Source organism: Trachypithecus francoisi, unplaced genomic scaffold (assembly GCF_009764315.1).
Source record: "Trachypithecus francoisi isolate TF-2019V2 unplaced genomic scaffold, Tfra_2.0 Contig01440, whole genome shotgun sequence".
Taxonomy (NCBI): Eukaryota; Metazoa; Chordata; class Mammalia; order Primates; family Cercopithecidae; genus Trachypithecus; species Trachypithecus francoisi.
In genome coordinates, this window is record NW_022681431.1 from 9,183,741 (window position 1) to 9,206,064 (window position 22,324).

General features: G+C 55.0%; 1 protein-coding gene across 6 annotated transcripts in view; it reads right to left on the bottom strand.

The window, feature by feature from the left end:
• Positions 1-862: 862 nt before the first annotated feature.
• Positions 863-22,324, bottom strand: part of GFRA2 (GDNF family receptor alpha 2) — a 169,691-nt gene continuing 148,229 nt past the window's right edge. For all 6 annotated transcript variants that reach the window (XM_033227212.1, XM_033227203.1, XM_033227230.1 and 3 more), the window contains 5 exons: positions 15,300-15,409; positions 14,031-14,171; positions 11,858-12,030; positions 3,740-3,793; positions 863-2,236 (listed from right to left, as the gene is read on the bottom strand). In XM_033227212.1, the coding sequence (XP_033083103.1) occupies positions 2,114-2,236; positions 3,740-3,793; positions 11,858-12,030; positions 14,031-14,171; positions 15,300-15,409 (601 nt within the window). In that variant the 3' untranslated portion in view covers positions 863-2,113. The remainder of the gene's footprint in view (positions 2,237-3,739; positions 3,794-11,857; positions 12,031-14,030; positions 14,172-15,299; positions 15,410-22,324) is intronic.

The following is a 22,324-nucleotide window of genomic DNA, read 5'->3' on the forward strand; positions in this document are numbered from 1 at the left end:
ATACTCACACGTGCGTATGAACATGTGCAAGCCTGCACACGCCCGCACACACATGTACACATGCTCACATACATGCACACACACACTTGGCCGGCAGGCATCCTCCTGCTCCTCTCTGGGGAGAATCTCTCTTGGAGACTATGGCAGGCCTAGCATCCAAGTGGGGCCTGGGTAGCAAGTGGAGAAACAGGAAAGGAAGGAATAGAGGGAGACCCAAAAAATACTTACGCTTTCAGACCATGACCCCAGAACATTTCACAATCATCTCCTCCTCTGGTGGAACCCAAAAGGCCAGGTCACTGCACTCACAATTACACATCTCAAATAAGCCAGGAGTCCCAGAGGGACATACCACTTTGCTCTATGTAAGACTAACAGGGCCACCCAGACAGCCTGACAATAAAACATTCCCAACGTGCGATGCCAAAATGTCGCTCCCCACCATGCCCACGTCCACTACATTCTCTTCCAGTCTGGGAGCCACAGGCATCTGTGCCGACTGGAGAGGTGAGCAAGGAGGGAACAGAACAGCCCACCAGGCTCAGCACAGCAGAGACCCGCAGATCCCGCCCCCAGTGTCAAACCAGCTCCTAACGGAACTCCATCTACCCACAGTGCGGACACACGGGTCAGACCTATGGGTGCACACACATGCACACAGGCACACACCTAACGGAACTCCATCTACCCACAGTGCGGACACACGGGTCAGACCTATGGGTGCACACACATGCACACATGCACACAGGCACACACATGGACACACATTTCCCCAGCCCACCAGGAGTGCCACTTACGCAGGTTAACACCGGACCAAGAACAAAATGGGGGCAAAACCCCACGGGACCGAGGCAGAGGCGGCTTGCTTCCTAGCACGTTTATTGGAGCCTTGGTTAAGCGTGGATGCGGATCAGAAGCCCCCACCAGAGCCCAGCCAGGCTGACTGGAGCAGGGCACTGGGGGGCAATGTCCTTCTTCCCCATTATAGACAACAGTATTAAAAAAAATAAACTTTACAATAATACATTTTCGCTCATCTGTTGGGGTATTGTTTCCATAGTTCTGTTGCTTAAAAAAAGGAAAGAAAGGGGAAAACCACACAATATATGTATATGGATGTATATATACATATATGTCGGGAGAGGAGCCCCAGTGTGTACATACACTTGACGTATGTCTAGGAAATTAGGAAAGAGAAAGTGGGAGAGGAGGGAGAGGAGAGCAGGAGAGCTCGAGGGAACAGGGTGCTGCAGATACACACCCGGCTATGGTCTCTCCCCTCCCTCTCCCCAAAGGGAGACCTGCCAAAGGACCCACGAGAAACCAAAAAAAAAAAGCCAGCAAAGGACCATTTCTCTCTGACTTCAAAATTTCTGCCACCAAGAAAGAAGCTGATGCCCGAGTTTTGCTGCCTTGCCACAAGGGGCTCTCCCAGGCAGGCTGAGCTCCTGAGGCCTCGTGGAGCTGGCCCCCAGCCCCACCACTCTGTGCTAGTCAGGAGGAGCCCAGCGCAGTGCTAACCCCCTCCGCCGCCATCCGTGGGGAAGTCCCCACACCAGCTGCAGACCCACCAGCCCCACCCGAGGGCAGAGAGGGAGGGCAAAACCACCTCCATCCTCGAAGCCGAAGGGCTGAAGGTGGACCCCCGTGGCCAGTCCCGCTGCCCCACTAACCAATGCCCTCTGCCAGCCCCCAGCAGGTCCCCAGAGTGGGCAGCGTGGGGAAGCAGCTGAGTTGTCCTGCCCCCAGCCAGCCTCAGGCACAGCCCAGAGTCCCTTCCACTGCAGGCTCTTGTCCGGTCTCTGCTTCAGAAGAGAGAAAAACACCAGGAGAAAGTGAAGGGCATTTCTAGAGCCTCGTGCCCTCCTCGGCACCAGAGTTTCCCCTGCCAGGGGACCCCTGGGCCAGCTCTCAGGCTGCCCGCCTGCTTGTCTGTTTGGTTTACAAAAACTTCTCCAGAGAAGAAACCTGGGAGGAGACAGGTTCAGCGACAGGTGGGAAAAACAATTTTTTTTTTGCAAGGTGCGTGTGTGTCTGTGTGTGTTTCCATTTCGTCAGGCGGCTGTTCTTGTCTGCGTAGCTTTTGAAAATCTTCTGACTCGGTTCCCATAGCCTACAAGGCCAGTTTCAGCATCAGGACAGACAGCACGGTCAAGGCAGCCGACGGTCTGGCTCTGCTGGGGCCTGAGTTAGGTTTGATCACCTTGTTACTCCCTGGGATGATATTTGTCGTGAGCTGAATCCAGAGCAGGAGGAGAATCAGGAACAAAGAGAATGAAAACAAAGAAAACAATCAGGAGGCCTGGGACCAGGCAGAGAAATGGACTCGGGAACTGGACACCTCAAGCCCCTTTCTTCCATCCACAGGGACCCTCCTTTGCACTCTGAAGGGAGTGCTGACTCTCCTGGAGCTGGCCCAGGCAGGAGCAAAAGGGAGTGCTCTGTCCCTTCTGGTCGCAAGCCCTGGGGTTTGGAGAGGCGGGCAGTGGTCACCAGGAAAACAGGCTACTCCTCCCTGCATCGGGGCTGAGGACCTGTGTCCCAGTGAGGAGGCAGATGGTATAAAGAGCTGAAGGAGAAGGAGGAGAGAAGAAGGAGAGGAGAGAGGAAGGAGAGGGGAAGGAGAGAGGAGGGGAAGGAGACAAGAGGGGAAGGAGAGCGGAGGGGTAGGAAGGGGAGGGGAGGGGAGGGGTGGGGAGGGGAGGGCTGGAGAAGGGTGGGGAGGGGCATGGAGGGGAGGGGAGGGGTGGGAAGGGGAGGCTGGAGAAGGGTGGGGAGGGGCATGGAGGGGAGGGGAGGGGAGGGGTGGGGAGGGGACGGGCGGGGAGGGGAGAGGAGGGGAGGGGTGGGGAGGGGAGGGCTGGAGAAGGGTGGGGAGGGGCATGGAGGGGAGGGGAGGGGTGGGGAGCGGATGGGCGGGAAGGGGAGAGGAGGGGAGGGGTGGGAAGGGGAGGGGAAGGCAGGGGTGTGGAGGGGAGGGGACGGGTGGGTAGGGGAGGGGCGGGAGGGGTATGGAGGGGAGGGGAGGGGAGGGGTGGGGGGTGGGAGGGGAGGGGTGGGCTTGGGTGTGGAGGGGAGGGGAGGGGCAGGGAGGGGTAGGAGGAGAGGGGAGGGCAGGGGAGGGGAGGGGAGGGAGCCCACATTCTCCCTGTTTCTCAGTTTCTTCAAATCCCTCCTCCTCCATGAAACCCTCCCTGAACATCTTTGTCTGAGTTTCTCTCTCTTCTGTGAGGTCTCACACTGCCTTTTCTTCTCATCTAAGTTACTATCTTGGGTCTGTAAGTCAGAGATAGAGATAGAGATAGAGATAGAGATAGAGATAGAGATAGAGACAGAGATAGAGAGATAGAGAGATATAGATATAGATATATTCCTGTGCTGGGGGTTTCTTCAAGGAAAGAACTGTGTCTGTTTCCACTTCTGTGCCTCCTAAATATCACGGAAACAGTGCCGAGCAGGTGGTCAACACAATTGTCCTAAAGAGTAAGGAAGGTATGGGAGGGCCTCTGCTCAGAGCAGCCATTTGTCTCTCCCCAAGGAGAGAGCCAGGGGCCCTGGATGCAGCCTTTGCACTCCCCCACCCCACCCCAGCAGAGTAAGTGCCCACCCTGGTCCACAAGCTCAGCTGGCCCAGCCCATGCGATGAGATTTGAGGGCGCTCGATCTGAGGCTCGCCAGGGAAATGCCGCCCCTCCCGGCCCAGCCTTCTGCACCCATCCCCACTCTGCCCCCAACTCACCTCTGTGAAGCACATGCTTAACTCTTTGGAGTTGTTGACCTTCAGCCCCTGCTCCTGCGAGAGAGAAGGTGCCAGTCAGGACAAGTCACCAGGCTGTTCCTGGCTGGGCTTTGTCCAGAGACTTAGATGAGGCCAGGCACTGTTGGCTTCGCTAAGCACAGCCAGCGCACACAGTGAAGAGGGGTGGCTCAATTCCATGCAGCACAAAATGCTTCTGTTCTTCTCTGACACCCTCAGCAATTAGGAACCGACTCCTCTGGCTCCTAGAGAACAGAGTTCTAACTCTGCTCCCAACTAGCCGCACTATATAGTCATCAGCCATTTACATGTCTGTCCACATACTCAGAGCAAGTCTTGGGCAGGGACTGTGTCTTCTTTTCCTTACACTGAGCAGTGTCTGGTTCATAACAACTCAACAAATGTTTCACTAGATGCCTGCATCCATGAATGAATGAATGAATGAATGAATGCCACAGATCAGAAACGGCCTCCAAGGGCCGGCCAACTCCTGTTAATTTGCCATGGCTAATGGAGGACTCTATAGAAAAAGATCATAAGCGTTCATCTGGGCTTGAGGGGAAGAGAGGCGTGATTGATTAGTCATGTCTGCCACTGGTACCCATTAGGTGGATATCTGGCAATTTCACCAGCTCATTTCTGTCCTACACGAATGTGCCCACGTGGGAGCACTGTGGACAAGGTGAGGGATGAAGAAGGCTGGTTTGGTGATGATTCCAGGATTCTCTACCCTGGCAGTTATCATCACTGTAATGGAGATCCATGGGAACCAGCTGGGAACACAGCGCTTCCATCCAGGATTCAAATGGCTTGTTCCCAGGCCACTTCCAGGGAGGCTCTGGCCACCAGAAGCAACTGGGAAGCCCAAGAAATTATGCCGCAATCACTACTCTTGGCCAGAAGTATTAATAACCGCTTGGACATCACAGGCAATCTGCCACCCAGGGCATCTGGTCAGCTAAACAAGACCCCAGCTGTCACATGGAGACCCTGGCCAAGAGTAGAGTCACTGCCAATGGTGGAGATAGGACCACGGTGATGATTAGCACAGCGAGAACGGAACCAGGAGTGTCCCCAGGTGCCAAGGTGATGCCCAGCCAACTCCCCAGCTGTTGCCCTCTGGAGAAGGGCCTGTGCTCTATAACCCTTCCAGACCCAAGGCCTGGACTCCACTCCCCAGGACTTGGTGCTGCTCCAGCGAAGACTGTGTGAGGCCACAGGGCAGGATGTCGGGGGAAAGAGAACACGCCCACCCCCTCGGAGGCTGTGCTGTCATCATGGCCTCCCATCTGCCTTCCAGAGTCCCTTGGTCAATCCTTGCTCAGTCACCTCAGTCCCCACCTGTGACATCCTATGGCTTTTTGGAGTCTGTGCCTGTGGACTGACACCTATGGACGCCCAGCATCACTTCCTACTCTCATTGTTTTAGGTGTGACAGGCCAGTCCCTGCCCTTTCTGGGAGGCCCTGTCTTATCCTTGTGTCCCTACCCCCAACAGAGCTCACTAAACCGTTGGGAGCCCTCTCCTTTGACCCCTCCCCATCTCCTGTGTCCCCCCACCCTCTCCTCTCTCCCCTCCCCTTTCCTCTGTCCCCTCACCATCTCCTGTGTCCCCTCCCCCTCTCTCTTCCCTCCCCTCTCCTGTCCCCTCCTCCTTTCCTGTCCCCTCCCCAGCTCCAGTGTCCCCTCCCCCTCTCTCTCCCCCTCCTCTGTCCCCTCCTCCTTTCCTGTCCCCTCCCCCTCTCTCTCCCCTCCCCTCTCCTCTCTCCCCTCCCCTCTCCCTCTGTCCTCTCCTCTCCTCTGTCCCCTCCCCTTTCCTCACTAAACTAAAGGAACCCACAGGGAATCACAGAGGCAGAAGCCCCCTGCACTCAAGGTCCTCACTGCCTGTCCACCAAAGCAGCTCCATTTTTATTTGTTTTGTGTATTTGAGTCTTAGCTGTTTTGTGTATTGGAGTCTTAGCTTATTTGTATATCAGAGGTGCGCATAAAACTGTTTGGACAATAGTCTACTGCCTAACAAAATAAGGCTTGAGAAAACAACCGACAAGAAGGGCCCCAGGGTGGGGCCTGCACAACGTGCTGTGGCTGTGGGTGCTGCTCTCAGGGAAGCCCCGGACCCAGACACTCTGCAGGGTTACACCCAAGGTCAGCCCATGCAGAGCAGCTGACAAAGCACCCAGCACCTACCAAGTGCAGCATTTTCCCTGGCCTGGGGCTTGGCCAGGTGTGAAGAGAGAGGATCTGAAGGCTCACAAGGGGGGCCTGCAACTGGATTTTGCTCCTCGGAGTGAGCAGAACTTGACAAGTTCCTCTGAAACAGGATAGAGGGGAGGGGACGCTGGCAAGTATTACACAGGAAAAATGACAGGGAAGAGGAGAGTGAAGAAAGGGGTGGAAGGAAGAGAGGAAACCAGGTGAAGGGAGAAGCAGACAAAGAGAATCAGGAAAAGAGGGAGAGGGGAGGGGACACAGTAGAGGGGAGGGGACAGAGGAGAGGGGACAAGACAGAGGAGAGGGGAGGGGACAGAGGAAAGGGGAAGAGATGGGGGGGAGAAGGGGGAGGGGACAGAGGAGAGGGGAAGGGACAGAGGAGGGGGAGGAGACAGAGGAGAGGGGAGGGGACACAGTAGAGGGGAGGGGACAGAGGAGGGGGCAGGGGACAGAAGGGGAAGGGACAGAGGAGAGGGGAGAGGAGAGGGGAGAGGAGAGGGGAGGGGAGAGAAGGGGGGTCAGAGGAAGAGGGGAGGAGACGGGAGGGAACAGAGGAGAGGGGAGGGGACAGGAGACGGGAGGGAACAGAGGAGAGGGGAGGGGACAGAGGGTAGGGGAGGGGCACAGGAGAGAGGATGGGACAGGGAAAAGGGAAGGGGCAGAGGAAAGGGAGAGGGGACAGAGGGAAAGGGGAGGGGAGGGCATGGTAAGGGGAGGAAGCTGAGGGAGAAATATAGCAGGAGGGGAGGGGACAGAGGAACAGAAGACAGAGGGAATAGAGGAAGGAGGCAATAGAGGGCTGGGGAGAGAACAAAGTAGGAGGCGAGGGGGCTGAGGACAACCACTGTACCCTCTCATCTGATGCTGATTATCAGGCGACAGTGAAACACCTCCCTGGGCCAGCCCCAAGGGACGTCTGCCCCAAGGTGCAGTCTCTGCCAGAGGCGACACAGCTCTTGGGTAGGAGTGTTGCCCAGCAGCTGACCTTTTCTGAAAGCGGCACCCAGTGGGGTGAGGGGCAGAGAGAGAGACCACCTCTGATGCCAAAACCACCAGTGTCTCAAATTCAGTGCCTCCCTACCCTCCAGGGGCTCATACTCTAATAGAGAAACTATAGACTCGCACATAACCACTGATATGGTCTGGCTGTGTCCCCACCCAAATCTCACCTTGAATTGTAGCTTCTATAATTCCTGTGTGTCATGGGAGGGAACCACTGGGAGATAACTGAATCATGGGGGTGGGTATCTTCTGTGCTGTTCTCGTGGTAGTAAGTCTCATGAGATCTGATGGTTTTATAGATGGGAGTTCCTCTGCACACGCTCTCTCTTTGCCAGTCACCATGTAAGACGTCCCTGTGCTCTTCATCTTCCACCATGATTGTGAGGCCTCCCCGGCCATGTAGAACTGTGAGTCCACTGAACCTCTTTCCTTTATGAATTACCCGGTCTCAGGTATGTCTTTATTAGCAGTGTGAGAACAGACTAATACAACCGCCTTCACAGCAGATGAATACACAGAGGGGAGAGAAGGATGCCTGAGAGGCTAGGGAAACAGCCTGGGCTGACTCCGTCCCTACTCAGAGCCTCTCATCCCCTGGAGGTGTCTGTGGCTCCAGTCCCAAAGTGCACAGGCCTAGACTGCAAGGATGGCAGGACACAGGGCTGCTAACAGTAAATCCTCCACCATGGAAGCAGCACGTGGACTCTGGGAAGAGCCGACCCCCAAGGGGGTCGCAGAAGCATTAATAACTGGCTCTTGCAGATGGCACTGGGGGAAGGACGCACACACAGAGGAAGGACAGTAGGAAAGGCATGCTTCATCCTTCCAGAGCTTTCTCCCAGGGACACTCCGGTGCCCAGGAAGTGAGAAGGAAATTATTGTCTTCCTCCTCTTCCTTGCCCACCTCCTGCCTACCCCAAAAGCCTGGGCCGGCAGCCCCAGAGACTCGCTGGTCTAGTGCTTTCCTGCTGGCTGGAGCTGCAGCTCTCCAGAGCTCCCTGCTTCTGTCCCTGGTCCCACCCTTAAATCTCAGTGCCCCTGGCCTTCCTCCCTGACCTGGGCCATCCCCAGTAACTCACACCTCTCACATTGTCTCCATCACAACAACTCAACGCTGCCTGTGACAGGAGACAATGCAGACAGAGTGTGGTTGTGTTCCAGTAACACTTCATTTGTAAAACCAGGCACAGCAGACCCCCTCTCTGCACAGTAGACCCCCACTCAGCACTCTATGCTGTCCTGACTGTGCCTTGGCTCCGCTGCTGGTTCACCTGGGGCAGTCCGTCCACTGCAACCCCACACCCATTCTCCCGATTCTTTTCAGGCCTAGCAGGAGGCGTTGCTACGCCCATGGGTCCTTGGTCTCCACCTGAGTCAATGCACTCTCTCCATCCTCTGGATCCCATCATCCTCTATCAGTCCTACACGCAGCAGGTGCACAAATCACATTCTCCCTCATAGATATCTGAGCTTCATCCTGTCCATCCTCCAGCACCGGGACCACAGTCCTGGCCCAGAATGCTTGTTAGCCTTGGTGTCTGCGATGTAATAATGTGCAATTAAGAATTTCTGTTGAGTCAATGAATGAATGCACTGACAGATCTCTCAGTCCCATGCTCTGAGGTCCACAGGCCTGTGTGCTGGGTATGAGACCCATCCAGGAGCAGGCAGGAGGAGGGAGGAGAGAGAGGTGGCCACTGGCTGCAGAGTCGGCAGCAGGCATGCAGTGAGGGGGCCTTGGCGCACTCTCTCAAACTCATTTTTAATTTGCCCAAGATGTGATTGGCAGTCCAAATCACAGGTGGGCAGGTGAAGACGGGGGGCAAAGGAGATGGTGTGTTGTAGGGCTCCCCGGTGCTGGGAAAGGTAGGGCTCCAGCTGATCTGATGGGGCCCTGCAAATTGGCATTCTGGGCCCAGAGCAGCCCCAGGGGAGTGTTGGGGAGAACAGTAGGCCATGGCCAGGGAAGCACCAACCATTGCCCATCTCACCTCAGCCCCCACTGCACTGCCCTGGTCCAGGCCCCATCATAAAACCAAGAGTCTCTAACAAACCTTCCTACATCTTCAATAGAAAGCATCTTCACCTCTGCAGCTGCCTGTGCTTACAGAGGGCACCCAGGAGGAGGAGGAGAGCTGTGGGCACTGAAACATACAGATCCCATCCTCTAGGACAGCAGGGAGTTCCAGTAAATCCAATGAACTGGGGACTCCGGGGTCTCTCTTTCCACCTGAATGGAGCACCCACTCCATGCCAAGCACTGTGCACCCAGCTACGCAGGGTGACACAGAAGGGTGAGATGCTACTCTGGCCTCTGGGGACCCTGGCCTAGCAGGGGAGAGGAGAACACATCACGATGGGGCCATGAACACGCAGAGCGGGAGCCCAAAGCAGGCGGAAGGCAACCTGATGTGGAATCGGAGAAGGCATTCCCAAGAGGTGACATCGGGCTAGGACGCACCAGGTAGAGAGGAGTGGGAGAGGGAAAGGAGACACATCTTGCTCAGAGGAACGGCCAAGTGCAGGTCAGCAGCTGACTCACCCATCCTGCACGTGTCCAAGACTGACCTGACACTCAGGTTCCCTGCTCTAGAGCCCAGTGGGGTGGAGAGAAGGGCAAGGGAATTCAGACGAGGTATATATTTAAGAAACATGGGCCGGGCCAGAAGGCTCCAGGAGAGACCATTCTGCAGACCCTGTCAGGCCTCTCCAAGGTCCACAGAGCCCCAGGCAGGCAGGGTTGCCCAGAGAGGGGGCCACACCCTGAAGGAGACACTTCTGAGAGGAGGACCTAAGACACCAGCCACAGGGCCAACTTGGACGGGGCTCCTGACTCTAGTGTGGTGGCGTCCAAGACACCCACCGCCCTCCTCAACAGCCCCACTCCCACCGTGGAAAGTCCTTTGCGGGGAGCAGATTTGGAGGAGGAGGAAGCAGAAGGTGGCCGGGGGACAGGGTTCCTGGCCCTTCTCGACTGCCAACCGGCTGTGGGGCTGTGGACACGCTGCTGTCGTCACCAGGCCTCTGGTCGCTTGTGTTTGGGAAGATCTTGGAGGGTCCTTCAAGTCCTGACATACAGATACCCATGTAGGGACCCAACTGGCTACCATCACTGGGGTTCCCTAAGCCTTCCCCCAAGGAAGAAGGAAGGACAGAGAGCAGCAAAACAATCTTGCCTCTGTCTCTACACTGTATCTAGGGTATACAGGCTCCCCCAACTCTTCCTCCCATCCAGGCTCAGCTCTCAGTCCCTGCGATCACTCAGGGACTCCTTCCTATAGCTATGGGTGCCCCTAACACCCAAGGCTCCACAAGGGCCACCACAGAGTCACTCAATCAGAGATGGTCCAAGCTAGGAGAGCTGAGAGACAGGGGACAGATGTGGGCTGGCGAGGAGGGAAGGCACCCACACCAGCCCCAGGCAAGCCAAGGGCAGGGGCGAGGGCTTATTCACTTGACACTTCCAGCTCCCAGCATGGGATAGTAGGTGCTCATTAAAAACATTATAATTAAAACTGAATCAGAGGCCCTTCCTCTTCCATTTCTCTAAGAAACCTGGAGAGTGGTGGTGGTTGGATACCTTTTGAGGGTCTATTTCCCCTCCTTTCCTCCTGGGAGGCTCTCTCAGCTGTCCTGCCCAGACTGACTTAGTCCACAGGCCTCCAGCCACCCGCCAGGCAGCCTCCCCAGACCCCGGATTTGTAACACCTGACATTTGTGCAGCATTCCTCCATTGACCAAGCACTTTCACATAAATCATCCCACATACAGATCACCCCTATCTCCACTGAGATCAAACCAAGATTTCAGCAAGTCCCCCAATGGTGAGACCACAGAAAACCAGGTAGGGGCTAAAAGAAACCAAGTAACCGATGGCTTGGCAAACTGCAGGAGAAAAAAAATTAAATGGGCCTCAGAATCATCAGGGCTGACGGTGAAGGGGGCTGGGTGGGGGTCCCAAAGCCAGGGCTTTGGACTTTACAACTACAAGGAAGCACAGTGGGAGTCCTGGGAAGGTTGCCAGCATCCTCTTGAGTCAGCCTCTCCCCAGATGGGCCAGCCCAAGGGGCTCAGAACGAAGGATGCATGCAGGAGGTTGGTGAGGTCTGGATGACCTGACAGGTGGCACAGCCCTGACTGGCCGAGCTGCCCGCCACTCTACCATGAAATTGAGCAATTGTCTGCGGAGCAGGACCCCAAGCCCCCTGCTCGCAGCCACTCAAGCATATCCAGTGTCATTAGGAGCTGCCCAAGGGTGACAACAGCACCTCAGCTCCAATCAGGAGGGGAGTGAAGTGGAAGGAGCAGGACATGGAAGAGCTGCCCACCCAGCCGCCAAGAGGGCACTTGGAGGTCAGCTGCTCCTGAGCAGGGGGGCACACAAGGGAAGCAGAAGGAGGCAGAAAGAGAAGGGGAGGGCTTCCCTAACCAGAACAGGCACATGCACTTCTACAATGGGTGACCAGGAAGGATTTGAACCTCCGCCAAGCTGGGTCCCTGCTCAAGCCTGCATCCTGGCACTGTGGATGTGCACTGTTGACCCTATGAGCCTGCTGCCCCACTCAGACGGGTGCCTCACTGCCCCACACACAGCCAGGACTTGTTCCCCCTGCACCTGCACCCAGGCTGCGCCCCACTGCCTGCTCTTCAGACCCCACAGCCTGCCAGGCAAGTATAACACTGTGATGTAACAGGGGTTTAACGCTTGCAAGATGAATGCCCAAATGAAGGAACGGGTGAAGAATGACCCCCGGCAGCTCCTCCCTGCCTCTCGGGTCTCTGAACAAAAGGGAGGACCCTCCCTCCCCGGCCTCAGCTGAGTCATTTCCCACACCACTTCCGGCGCCATGGTGCTCCCCCCACGCCTCAGCCACACCCCCCTCACCTGGACAGACGTGCAGGTAGTGATGACACTGGTCCCCAGGCTGGTGCTATCACTGAGGTCATCTGGCAAAGAAGGCGTCTTCTCCACCCGAGGAGCCTGGGTGGCCTGGAATGAGGGGCCTTTAGGGGACACGTTCACATCTGTGCCGTTGCCAAAGGCCTGGATGGCGTTCCCTGGGATGGGGGTGAGGGTAGATGCAGAAAAGTCAGGACCCATGTCCATCACTCCTGTCCCTGCTCCTCACCCTGACCATCCCCTTCCCTGGAATAGTCCAGAAGTTGGGACAGGGCATGGTACAGGCAGATTCCTTCTGCTGAACCTTTTTCAGATACCTACAAAGGTCTCATAGCTACAGAATATAGCAAGAGAGAGGTTAAAACCCAAAGAAGCCAGAACAGCAAGAAGTGTACATGATGGGGAACACAGAAGAAAAAAGGAGAAAAAGAAGGGGGTGGGATGCAGGGGAGCCTAGGGGAGGAGGGGGCCACCTCCTCTGCATGGTGCCACCGGCCACACTTCCTGAAGCTCCTCATCTCCAGCTCCCTAGTCACAGGCTCTTCCAGGCCCTGTGCCTCCTCGGATGTTCCCAGGTCCCCACCCTGGCATGCAGGGGCCCCACATTCAGCCCTCTGCCTGCTCCACACCACAGACTCTCCCTGGGTGGTCTCTGCTCCTCCCACACCATCCAGAGAGGTGCCTAGAAAATCTCCGCCTCCACGTGCCACATGCATCTCAAACTCGTTAGGTCTAAGCCTGGGCTAGGTGTCTCCTCCTACCCTTGTCAATGCTCTTTTCCCTCTGACCCCTCATATCGCAGCCTTGAAGGTATCATCTCTTATCTACCCAGGTCCCCCATGTCAGAATTCTGAAGGTCACCCATGGTGCCTCCCTGCACACCTGCTGGCAGCCCGCTGAGCCCACCTCCTAAAGATCCCTCCACCCCATTTCCCATTGCTGTTCCCCTCCCACTGCTCTGGTTCACAGCCACCATTTGTGCCCCTGTAAGCAGCTACTATGGCCTTCTGATGGGCCTCTCTGTGTCATATCACCTGTCGGAATTGATTCACTCTGACCCCCACTGCCTCACAACACAGGCAGATTCGCTTTCTGGAATGCTGATCTGATCTCACACCCTTGCTGACATTCCTTCAAACACCCATACCACCACTGTCACCCCTGCAGGACAAGAAGATCTAAATGCCTCAGGCCTACAAGGCCCTGCACGACAAGGACGCTGTCTACCTGTCCAGATAACTCTTGCCACTCTGGTCATCTTCAGTGCTATGTAGCAAGGCTATATGATTGGCAGTTCCCTCCACCCGCCATGGTCTTCTGTGGAGCCCAGGACCTCTGCCCAGGGTGGACTGGCAGGCACCCCCTGCCTCTTTAACTGACCGATGCCCAGCTAGACATCCACAGATACATTTTCCAAGAAGCCTTCAGGGCCTCCCTCCTCTTTCTGGCTGACTTGGGCATCCCCACCCTGGGCTCCTCGAGAACCCTGTGCAGACCCTTCCTCTAGAGCAGCTCACTTGCACTGTGATCATGAGTGACCCCTCTCAGTCCACCTCCATCAGGCTATACCTCCTCAATGACTTGGATCCTTGAATCTCCAGTGCCACACAGAGAGGGAGGAACAGAAGGATGGAGAGATGGACAGAATAAATAAAGGAGGGAAGGAAACAGGGAAGAAACCTTCAGGTGGGCATGGGTGGCAATGGATGTTGGGCTGGGAAGATCAAAGGCAGACTGAGCTAGACTGTGGCTAAAGTCTCTCTAGCTTTTGGGTTAGGAGTTTGACGATGTGAAAGGAAGTCGATTCCAGGGGCAAACAAACTCATTAAAGGGAGGTATGACAGACGCCAGCGAGCCTCATGAGAGGGCTCAGTCTCCAAAGGAACCTGGCTGAAGCTGTCCCAGTAACAGACCAGACCAAGTAACAGGCTTGACATAGGCTCAAGGCCTCTGGTGGTAAACTGAGGCTGGCCTACTGACAGTTCTGGTGTGAATCTCCAAGAGCTCAAAACCCAAGGTCCCCATGGGCAACACCCATGGCAGAGACGCGTCATATACATCACCAGCCATCCCCACGGAAGGAGACGGGACTGGCCAGGACAGACTCCAGGAGGGGTGGGAGGGGCTGCTGGGGTTGGGGAGAACATCCAGAACTTACGGAGGCACGGGTTCTCGGTGAAGTCCCGGAGGAACTTCTCACACTCCTCCTCCATGTTCCCGCTGCCACGACAGCTGCACCAGGGGGACACCACGATGCCAGTGGGGCTGGAGTCCACATAGTTGGGCGTCATGTCAAACCCTGGGCAGGAAGAAAGGTGGGGGAGAGGAGAGAGGTGCAGTGGGGCCTTCCCCTTGGGCCCATAGACCGACCCCAGGCACAGCAGGGCAGAGGCCTAGTACCCATCCTCTCACCTGGCCCCCAAACACACATCCATCCCAATCACACTCCTGACTCTGAGCATGACTATCCCAGGGTCCATGGGGTCAGCAGGGGCACAGTGACCAGCAGCATAGAGGACACTGGGCTCCTCGCCACCAGGAAGGCAGAGAAAATGCCCTGGAGCCCCTCCCAGAGTGTGGGCCCGTGCTTTCTCCTTCACCAACAAGCAGCCAGTGTTCTAGAATCAGGATGAATGAGGCTCGCATCCTGGGATCGGACCCCAGTGCCGACATTTATCAGCGAAGTGAGCCTGTGCAAGTCACTCAACTTCTCTACAGCTTCAGTTTCCTCATCTATAAAATAGAGATATCACAACCCCTAGCAAGAGCTGTTGGGAGAATTCAGTAAGACAGGCCATGTAAACTGCTCAGTGCAGAGCCTGGAATGTCAGAACCGTGCCACAAATGTTACCTTTGCTTCTTTTTTTTTTTTTTTTTTTTTTTTTTGAGACAGAGTCTCGCTCTGTCGCCAGGCTGGAGTGCAGTGGCCTGATCTCTGCTCACTGCAAGCTCTGTCGCCTCCCAGGTCAACGCCATTCTCCTGCCTCAGCCTCCCGAGTAGCTGGGACTACAGGCACCCGCCACCACACCCGGCTAATTTTTTTGTATTTTTAGTAAAGACGGGGTTTCACCATGTTCATCAGGATGGTCTCAATCTCCTCACCTGATGATCCGCCCGTCTCAGCCTCCCAAAGTGCTGGGATTACAGGCGTGAGCCACCGCGCCCGGCCCACCTTTGCTTCTTATTTCAAAAGCTTAGAAGGCTCCTGGGGCCCTCCTCCCCACATGATAAACAGCTGGGTCCTCCTCCTTGCTACAGAACTGCCTTTCCGCTGGTTTCCCCTCACAGCTCTCTCTGAATCTGCTGCAGAGAAGGCCAGGCTCAGGCTGTCTCCCCTGGCTGGCCCTGAGCTGGGCTGTGGCCCCCGCCCTGCTGAGATGGGGACAGCAAGGACCCACCGAACCCAGGTGTGCAGGAACAGCTTACCAATCATGCCAGCATAGGAGCCCAGACACGCCTGGTAATTGTCCGCAGGGCAGCTGGTGACCGTCTGGTAGGAGGCCCGACAATTGGCATGGAAGTCGGCCAGCCGGGACCTGGTGGCGGGGAGAAGATGCAATGGAGAAAAGCAGTTCAGTCTGGCTGCCTTCTGTCTCCTCTGTCCTGCCAGTGGCATCTCCTCCCTGCAGCCTCCCAGGGTGGAAGAAGCCAGGAAGAGGGAGGGGAGGAAAGTCGGGGGAACCAAGTCTTTGTGGGGGCTCAAGCTGTGAGCTCCTTGAGGACAGAGATTTCCCAGAGAGACAGGCACACAGTGCGACTTAAGAAAAACTGAGTAGGCTGGGCGCGGTGGCTCAAGCCTGTAATCCCAGCACTTTGGGAGGCCAAGGCGGGTGGATCACAAGGTCAGGAGATCGAGACCATCCTGGCTAACACGGTGAAACCCCGTCTCTACTAAAAAATACAAAAAACTAGCCGGGCGAGGTGGCGGGCGCCTGTAGTCCCAGCTACTCGGGAGGCTGAGGCAGGAGAATGGCGTGAATCCGGGAGGCGGAGCTTGCAGTGAGCTGAGATCCGGCCACTGCACTCTAGCCCGGGCGACAGAGCGAGACTCCGTCTCAAAAAAAAAAAAAAAAAAAAAGAAAAACTGAGTGATTGGCTGATGCAAAGGACCCCACAAGGCACAGAAACAGCCTGCTCTAAATGGCTCTTTTAGGCAAAGCAACACAGGGAGGAGCCGGGTGGGTTTGTGGAGGATGCCTGGACCCCAGGCAGGAAAGCTGGGTCCACATTCTGTGGGGCTGCAGTCCTGGATGAGCCTGCCCAAGTGCTTCAACTCAGCACCGCAAAATCTCACCTGCAAAATGGGTGAATAGTCCCTTCCCTAGATGCTTCATAGGACCCGTCTGAGGGTCAAGGAAGCCAGTGGCCAGGGAGGCAAAAGAGTCTCCCTGGGTGAGACATGCCACGGGCATCCTCCACTGGTCTGTTCTGCGTTAAGCCAGAGCAAAGGCTCCTCTGCCATCCCTCCACCCCTACCCCAGTCCCCTACCCCACTCCCACCAGGCAGAAGTGGCCTTCCCTTCCCCTGGTGACCACAACACGCCATCACCCATTCCCCTCTGTCAGCATCGATGACACTGCATCAAAACTCCTTGTGCACAGCTCTATGGTCCCCACTGGGCCATGAGCCACTTGAAGTCAGACAGTGTCTGAGCTGGGTCTGTCCCCAGACCTCAGCTCCAGACCTAGACATGGAAGGTTCCACGGAGCACAGGGCATCCAAGTCTAGTATGCATGGCGATCTCCATTCCTTTCTCTTCCTCCCGCCCTGGGCCCTGGCCAGGAATGTTACCATCAGCCTGGGCTGGGAGAGGATGCTCCCCTCTCTGCCACGTCAAGTGACAATCGTCACCTTCTACAGGTGAGTGTCCTTGACCACACACACACAGTCCTTATGTATCACATCGACTATGTCTCACAGCAGCTCCAAGTAGCTAGTAACAAGGTCTGTTCATGGATATTTCCCAATGATGGGCACACAGTAGGACTTCAACCACCATGCACTCCATGAGAATTCTACGGCGACTCGACAAGCTGGCTGCAGGATGGACCAGAACCTAGGTCACCCAAATCCCTTGTCCACACCCTTTGCACATATGTAACCTCATGAAGCCATCTCCAAGTTCACCCCAGGTTCAGCTCCCCTGGTTCTCCACTGGAACCCTGTCCCATTTGAGAAAGGAACAGGTAGAGGCAGAGAGAGACAGGAGGCTGAGAGGGACTGAGCCAGCCTGAGCCAGGAGAGAGAATGCAGGCTTTCCACGAGAAGGTGCTGGTGCCTGCTGAGGGGGCCCCATCATGCAGGCACGGGCTGAGTATGTCCCACCACTGGACAAATTTGTTTCTCTAGAGGCCCCCGTGATCCTGAGGGATGGGTCTGAGAGAAGAAGGAAACCCTCCTGGGATGTGTCCCAGGTCCCTGCAGGCTGAGAGAAGGCCATGGCCACCAAACCAAGAGTCGGCTCAGCTCTGCCCTAATTCCCTGGGTGACTATGCCCGAGTTCCCTGCTTCTCAGGGACTCCAGTTTCTTATGTATCAAATGAATAAAAAGTACTCTAATTAGCACTTTAAACGGCACTTTAACAGTTTGGGATGATTCAAAAGTTCTGGAGATGGATGGCAGTGAAGGTTCCAGAACCATGTGAATATACTTAACACCACTGACTTGTACACTTACATGGTACATTTTCTGTTATATGTATTTTATCACAATGATGGTTTAAAAGGTACTTTCATATCCATCTTTTATTATTTAACCCTCACAAATGTTGCATGAGATCTGACAAGCAGTTATTATCATCCCATTTTACAGATGAAGAAGCCAAGCCTCAGAGAAGCTAAGCAACGTTGCCCCCAAGATCAGAGTCACTGAGTAGTGGAGCCAAGACTCAAGTCTAGAGCTCCAACAAGGTGGGTGCCATTTCTGGCAAGTCCCAGTGCTCTTGTGTGGGAGAAGGGTCTGGAGTCCTTGAAGGCCCTTCCAGAGCCATCATGCTGCACCTCAGGAAAGCAATGTCTTCCAAAGGAAAAGAGGAGGAAATCTGCAGTTGTCTCTGCCTTCTCTTCTGCCCAGAAATGCACCCTCCACTTCCTCAAAACAAGCAGCAGCAGCATTGCCAAGCAATCCTTCACCCCTGCAGGCGGCGACTCCATCTCAAATGTCAAAACCCACACCCATCCCCCTCCGCAGCCAGCAAATGAGAGTGCTGTGAGAGGGGAAGGGGGGGTCTCCATGTCCCAGACCTCCAGAGACCCAAGAGGTGGCTTGAGAATAGACGGAGACTCTAACAGGTAGATGGGATTTAGAGACAAAATCTGTTGAGTTGAACTTGCCCCACCCCCCAAAAAAAGTTGCAGTTTTAATCCCCAGGCTCTATAAACATGACCTCATTTGGAAATAAGATCTTTGCAGATGTAATCAAGTTAAGATGAGGTCACAGTGGATTAGGGTGGGCCCTAAATCCAACGACTGGTGTCCTCATCAGAAGGGAAGAGACAGACACACAGGAAGAACACCGTGAGACAGCAGAGGCAGAGATAGGAGCAATGAAGCCAGAAGCCAAGGAATGCTCAGCGCTGCCGCAGTGCCTGAAGCTAAGAGAAAGAGAAAGGCATGCAAGAGACTCCCTTTCAGGCTTGAGAGAGAGCATGGCCCTGCTAACACCTTGGTTTCAGACTTCCGGCCTCCAGAAGAACGAAAGAATAAACTTCTGTTGTAAGCCACCCAGCTTGTGGTACTTTGCTACAGCGGCCCCAGGAAACAAATGCAGCCCTTTCAAAGACTTCACGGTTTGCTTTGGCCAAATGTCTCCCTCCAGAAGAAGCTAAGGGCACACGATCAGGTCCCAGCACCGGAGTGGGCTGCAGGGGGGGCAAGAAGATAAAGGCAGGACCTAGCTCCTTCAGGGTGTGGGACAAGGAGGCCACTCGATAATGAGCAAAGCCGCTGGTTCCCATCCTCTCCCCACCAAAGGGCATCCAAGCACCAGGTCTTAGCTCTAATGCAGGAGTCCATTCTAATGCCAGGCCATTGCACATCAGGCTCACCTCTCTCCTGCCCCACCACCAGTTCCTCCCCATGAAGCCCTTCCCACCTAGCTGTGTGGATTTCTTCCATTTCCATATTCTAGCTATACATACATAGCCTGGACCAGGCAACTGAAAGCTTCATTGCACGAGGAGTTCCTGATTTTTCCCTGTTGGATTTATTCCAACTAGAACACACACTCCCAGAGTGGCAGACTCCATTGATCTCCTCATCCACATCCTCCACAGCGGCACCTCTGGGCAGGGACGAGGTGTAGATAGCCATGCATCCTTTCTCCAAATACACATCGAGCCCTGCCGCGTGGCTAACAGATAAAAGATGGGAATGGCAAGCGTGGAAACAACCTCAGAAAGGAAACCCCAGCTAAGGCAGCCAGGGTAGCGTGCCTGACGGGCCAGGGACAGGGGCAGTGGGAGGTCACGGCTTGCTTATCTCCCTGGGGGAGCACACTGCCCACCACAGCAAACCGGAGGGCCCACACACTCTCTGCAGGTATTGGGAGCCTCCCAGGCAACGCAGTTCCCACTCAGCACACAGGGAGCCTTGTTTCCCTCCTGCAAGGCCAGTTCTCCCATCCCTGACACTGTGAACCCTCAGGACCTCAACTGGCCTCACCATCCATGCAGCTTCTCAAATGTCTCCAGCCCCACATGCTGGAGAAGGAACAGCAGCATGAATGGGGAGTACATGGCTACTGCTGCTTTGCCCTTTGGGGAATCCCAAATATTTCCCTGATGGGCCACAAGGAAAGGAAGGCCATAGGGAGAGAGGCGGGAGTAGAGGAAGCCAGCCAGGAAACAGAAGGTGAAAGCATCCAGACCAAGCTGGGGCTGGCCAGAGGGACTCCTCTGAGAAGAGGAGAGGGGCAGACCCAGCCACTGGGAGAGGAGGGGGTATCTGTCGCATGGCCACGCTCCATCCCTCGCTCGCTGGCTGTGTGACCTTGGGCTGGCCTGTCATGTCTCTGGGACTAAGTGTCCCCAATGAACAAACAGGGAGAGTCACGCCTGCCAACCTCCCCACTTGGGCTGCAAAAGAGAGCTAAGGAGACAGTGCGTGAGGGCGCTCAGAATGGCAGGCACCCGATGGAGACAGGAGGCATCATCCTCATCTTCCTTCTCTGCCTAGCGCTGTGCCTGCCACTGCAAGTGCACAGCAGGATCAGCTTTCCCTGGTGTCTGATACGGAAGGAAAAACAGACCCACTGATCCTGCAACGTGGATCTGGGTCCCACACAGGGCAAGTGAATGCATCAAGGAGACGGGGCTCCCTCTTGCTCTCCCATCCTACCGTGCCCCAGGCTACTGGAAACCAGGGCCTCCTGACCCCACTGTCCTTCTCCACGTCATGCTGGGGACACAGGAAGAGGAACACAGCCCTTAAAGCAGGGCAATGCACACAGGGCCCCTTGGCTAGGCCCCAGGTGACCACTGACAAGAGCACCTCCTCACTCCTCTGAGGTTATGACCTACCTCTTTGAAAGCAGGCCTGATTGCTGGTGCCAGGGCCTTGGAGAGCTATTCATAGCAAAGGGAGGGGGAGAACACAGGCCTAAGGCCGGCAGACAGCAAAGGGGACAGCAAAGTGAAGAGAAGCGGCTAAGCCTTCTGTTCCTCCATTGCTCCATCCTCAGCGTCCAGCAGCGTTGGCAAGAGAAAGTGACAAATGGAGCTATTTAGGAGGACACAGAGTCCAAGACCAAGGCTCCAGGAGGCCTTTGACTGCTCGAATTTCTCTCTGCCCCTCCATGTGTGATCAAGTCCACAGTAGTGGGCTCCCTCTGCCAGCATTAGAGACCACGTAGTGTCAATTTCCTTCAAGCCCTGGACACTGTCCCACTCCAGCCATGACCCCTCGCCTCAGCACTGCTAGGCAAACTTCTCCAAGGCAAATGTTATCCTTTTCATAATATAAGGCATGCTGCTGGTGATCTCTGTGCCCTCTCTAGGCCAAACGTCACTCTCCTCCAACACCGGGAGGTCACTCCTGGACTCCAGTCTTGCTGCTGAGAACAGATTTTCCTGGATCAGTCCCATCACTTCGCAGATTCCTGCCTTTTAAATCCCTCATATGAGAGATGACATAAAAGATGGCATGAGAGAGACAGAAAGAGAAAGAGAAACAGATAGGAAGAAAACAGAGAGCCAGCAAGAGAACCAAAATGAAGAGGAGCCAAGTCCATCTCGGCTGAGACCAAGTCAAGTCTGCCAAGTGAGCTCAGGGCAGCAGGTGGATCTGTCCGGAAAACATAAACCCTCTCTGGGCGTGTTTCCTTGGCAGCTGTAGCCTGTTCAGTTGCAGGAAAGCAGCAGCAGGAGACAGGGAGAGAGACAGAGACACAGAGAGACACCCAGTCGGATGAAAAGGTTGCCATATTAAACGAAGAACGTGTAGGTTTATTTGAATTTCAGACAATGAATTTTTTTTTTTAGCATAAGTATGTCCCACATAATATCTGGGAAATACTTATACTAAACAGTTTTTCTTTTTTACCCAGAGTATTTATTTAACTGGGCATCCAATATTTTTATTTGTTGGATCTGACAACACTGTTTTTTTCTGTTTTGTTTTGTTTTGTTGTCCACGCTGGAGTGCAGCGGCTCGATCTCGGCTCACTGCAACCTCCACCTCCCAGGTTCAAGTGATTCTCAGCACCCCAGCCCCACCCACAATAGCTGGGATTACAGGTGTGCGCCACCATGCCTGGCTCATTTTTATATTTTTAGTAGAGATGGGGTTTCACCTTCTTGGCCAAGCTGGTCTCAAACTCCTGACCTCAAGTGATCCACCCACCTTGGCCTCCCAAAGTGCTGGGATTACAGGTGCGAGCCACCACACCCACCTGGCAACACAACTTGATGAGTACATAAGCCCCCAGCAAAGGGAAAGTGAGCAGGGCTGAGTGTGCAAAGATCGAACCACACAAGCAGAAGTCATCCAGATTGGCGGGGGTACAGGTGGACTTTCTATATAGGTCACTGGTTCTCAAAGTGTGGTCTGCAGACCAACAGCATCATATCAGCTGGGAACTTCTTAGAAATATAGATTCTCTAGCTCCACCCCCGTCTCCCTGCCTGGCCCTAGACAAGCAATATCTGAAATTGTAGGAGCAGAGTCCAGCAATCTGCACCTTAACAAGCCCTCACAGTGATTCTGAGGCAGGCTGAAGTTTGAGAATGTGGCCACCAGGACAGGTTTCAGAGCTGGGCTTGTGGGTACCTTTCAGACCTCACCTCCTAGTCTCAGCTTTAAATATTCACACTTTATGGCCTAGCCATAAAAAAAAAAAAAAAAGCAGTGCTTTGAACCACAACTGGAGAAGGTTCACAGTTACATGGAAAAGAGTGCACATGTTTGTATACAAACACACACTCCTGTCACCACAGAGACACACAGTTACAC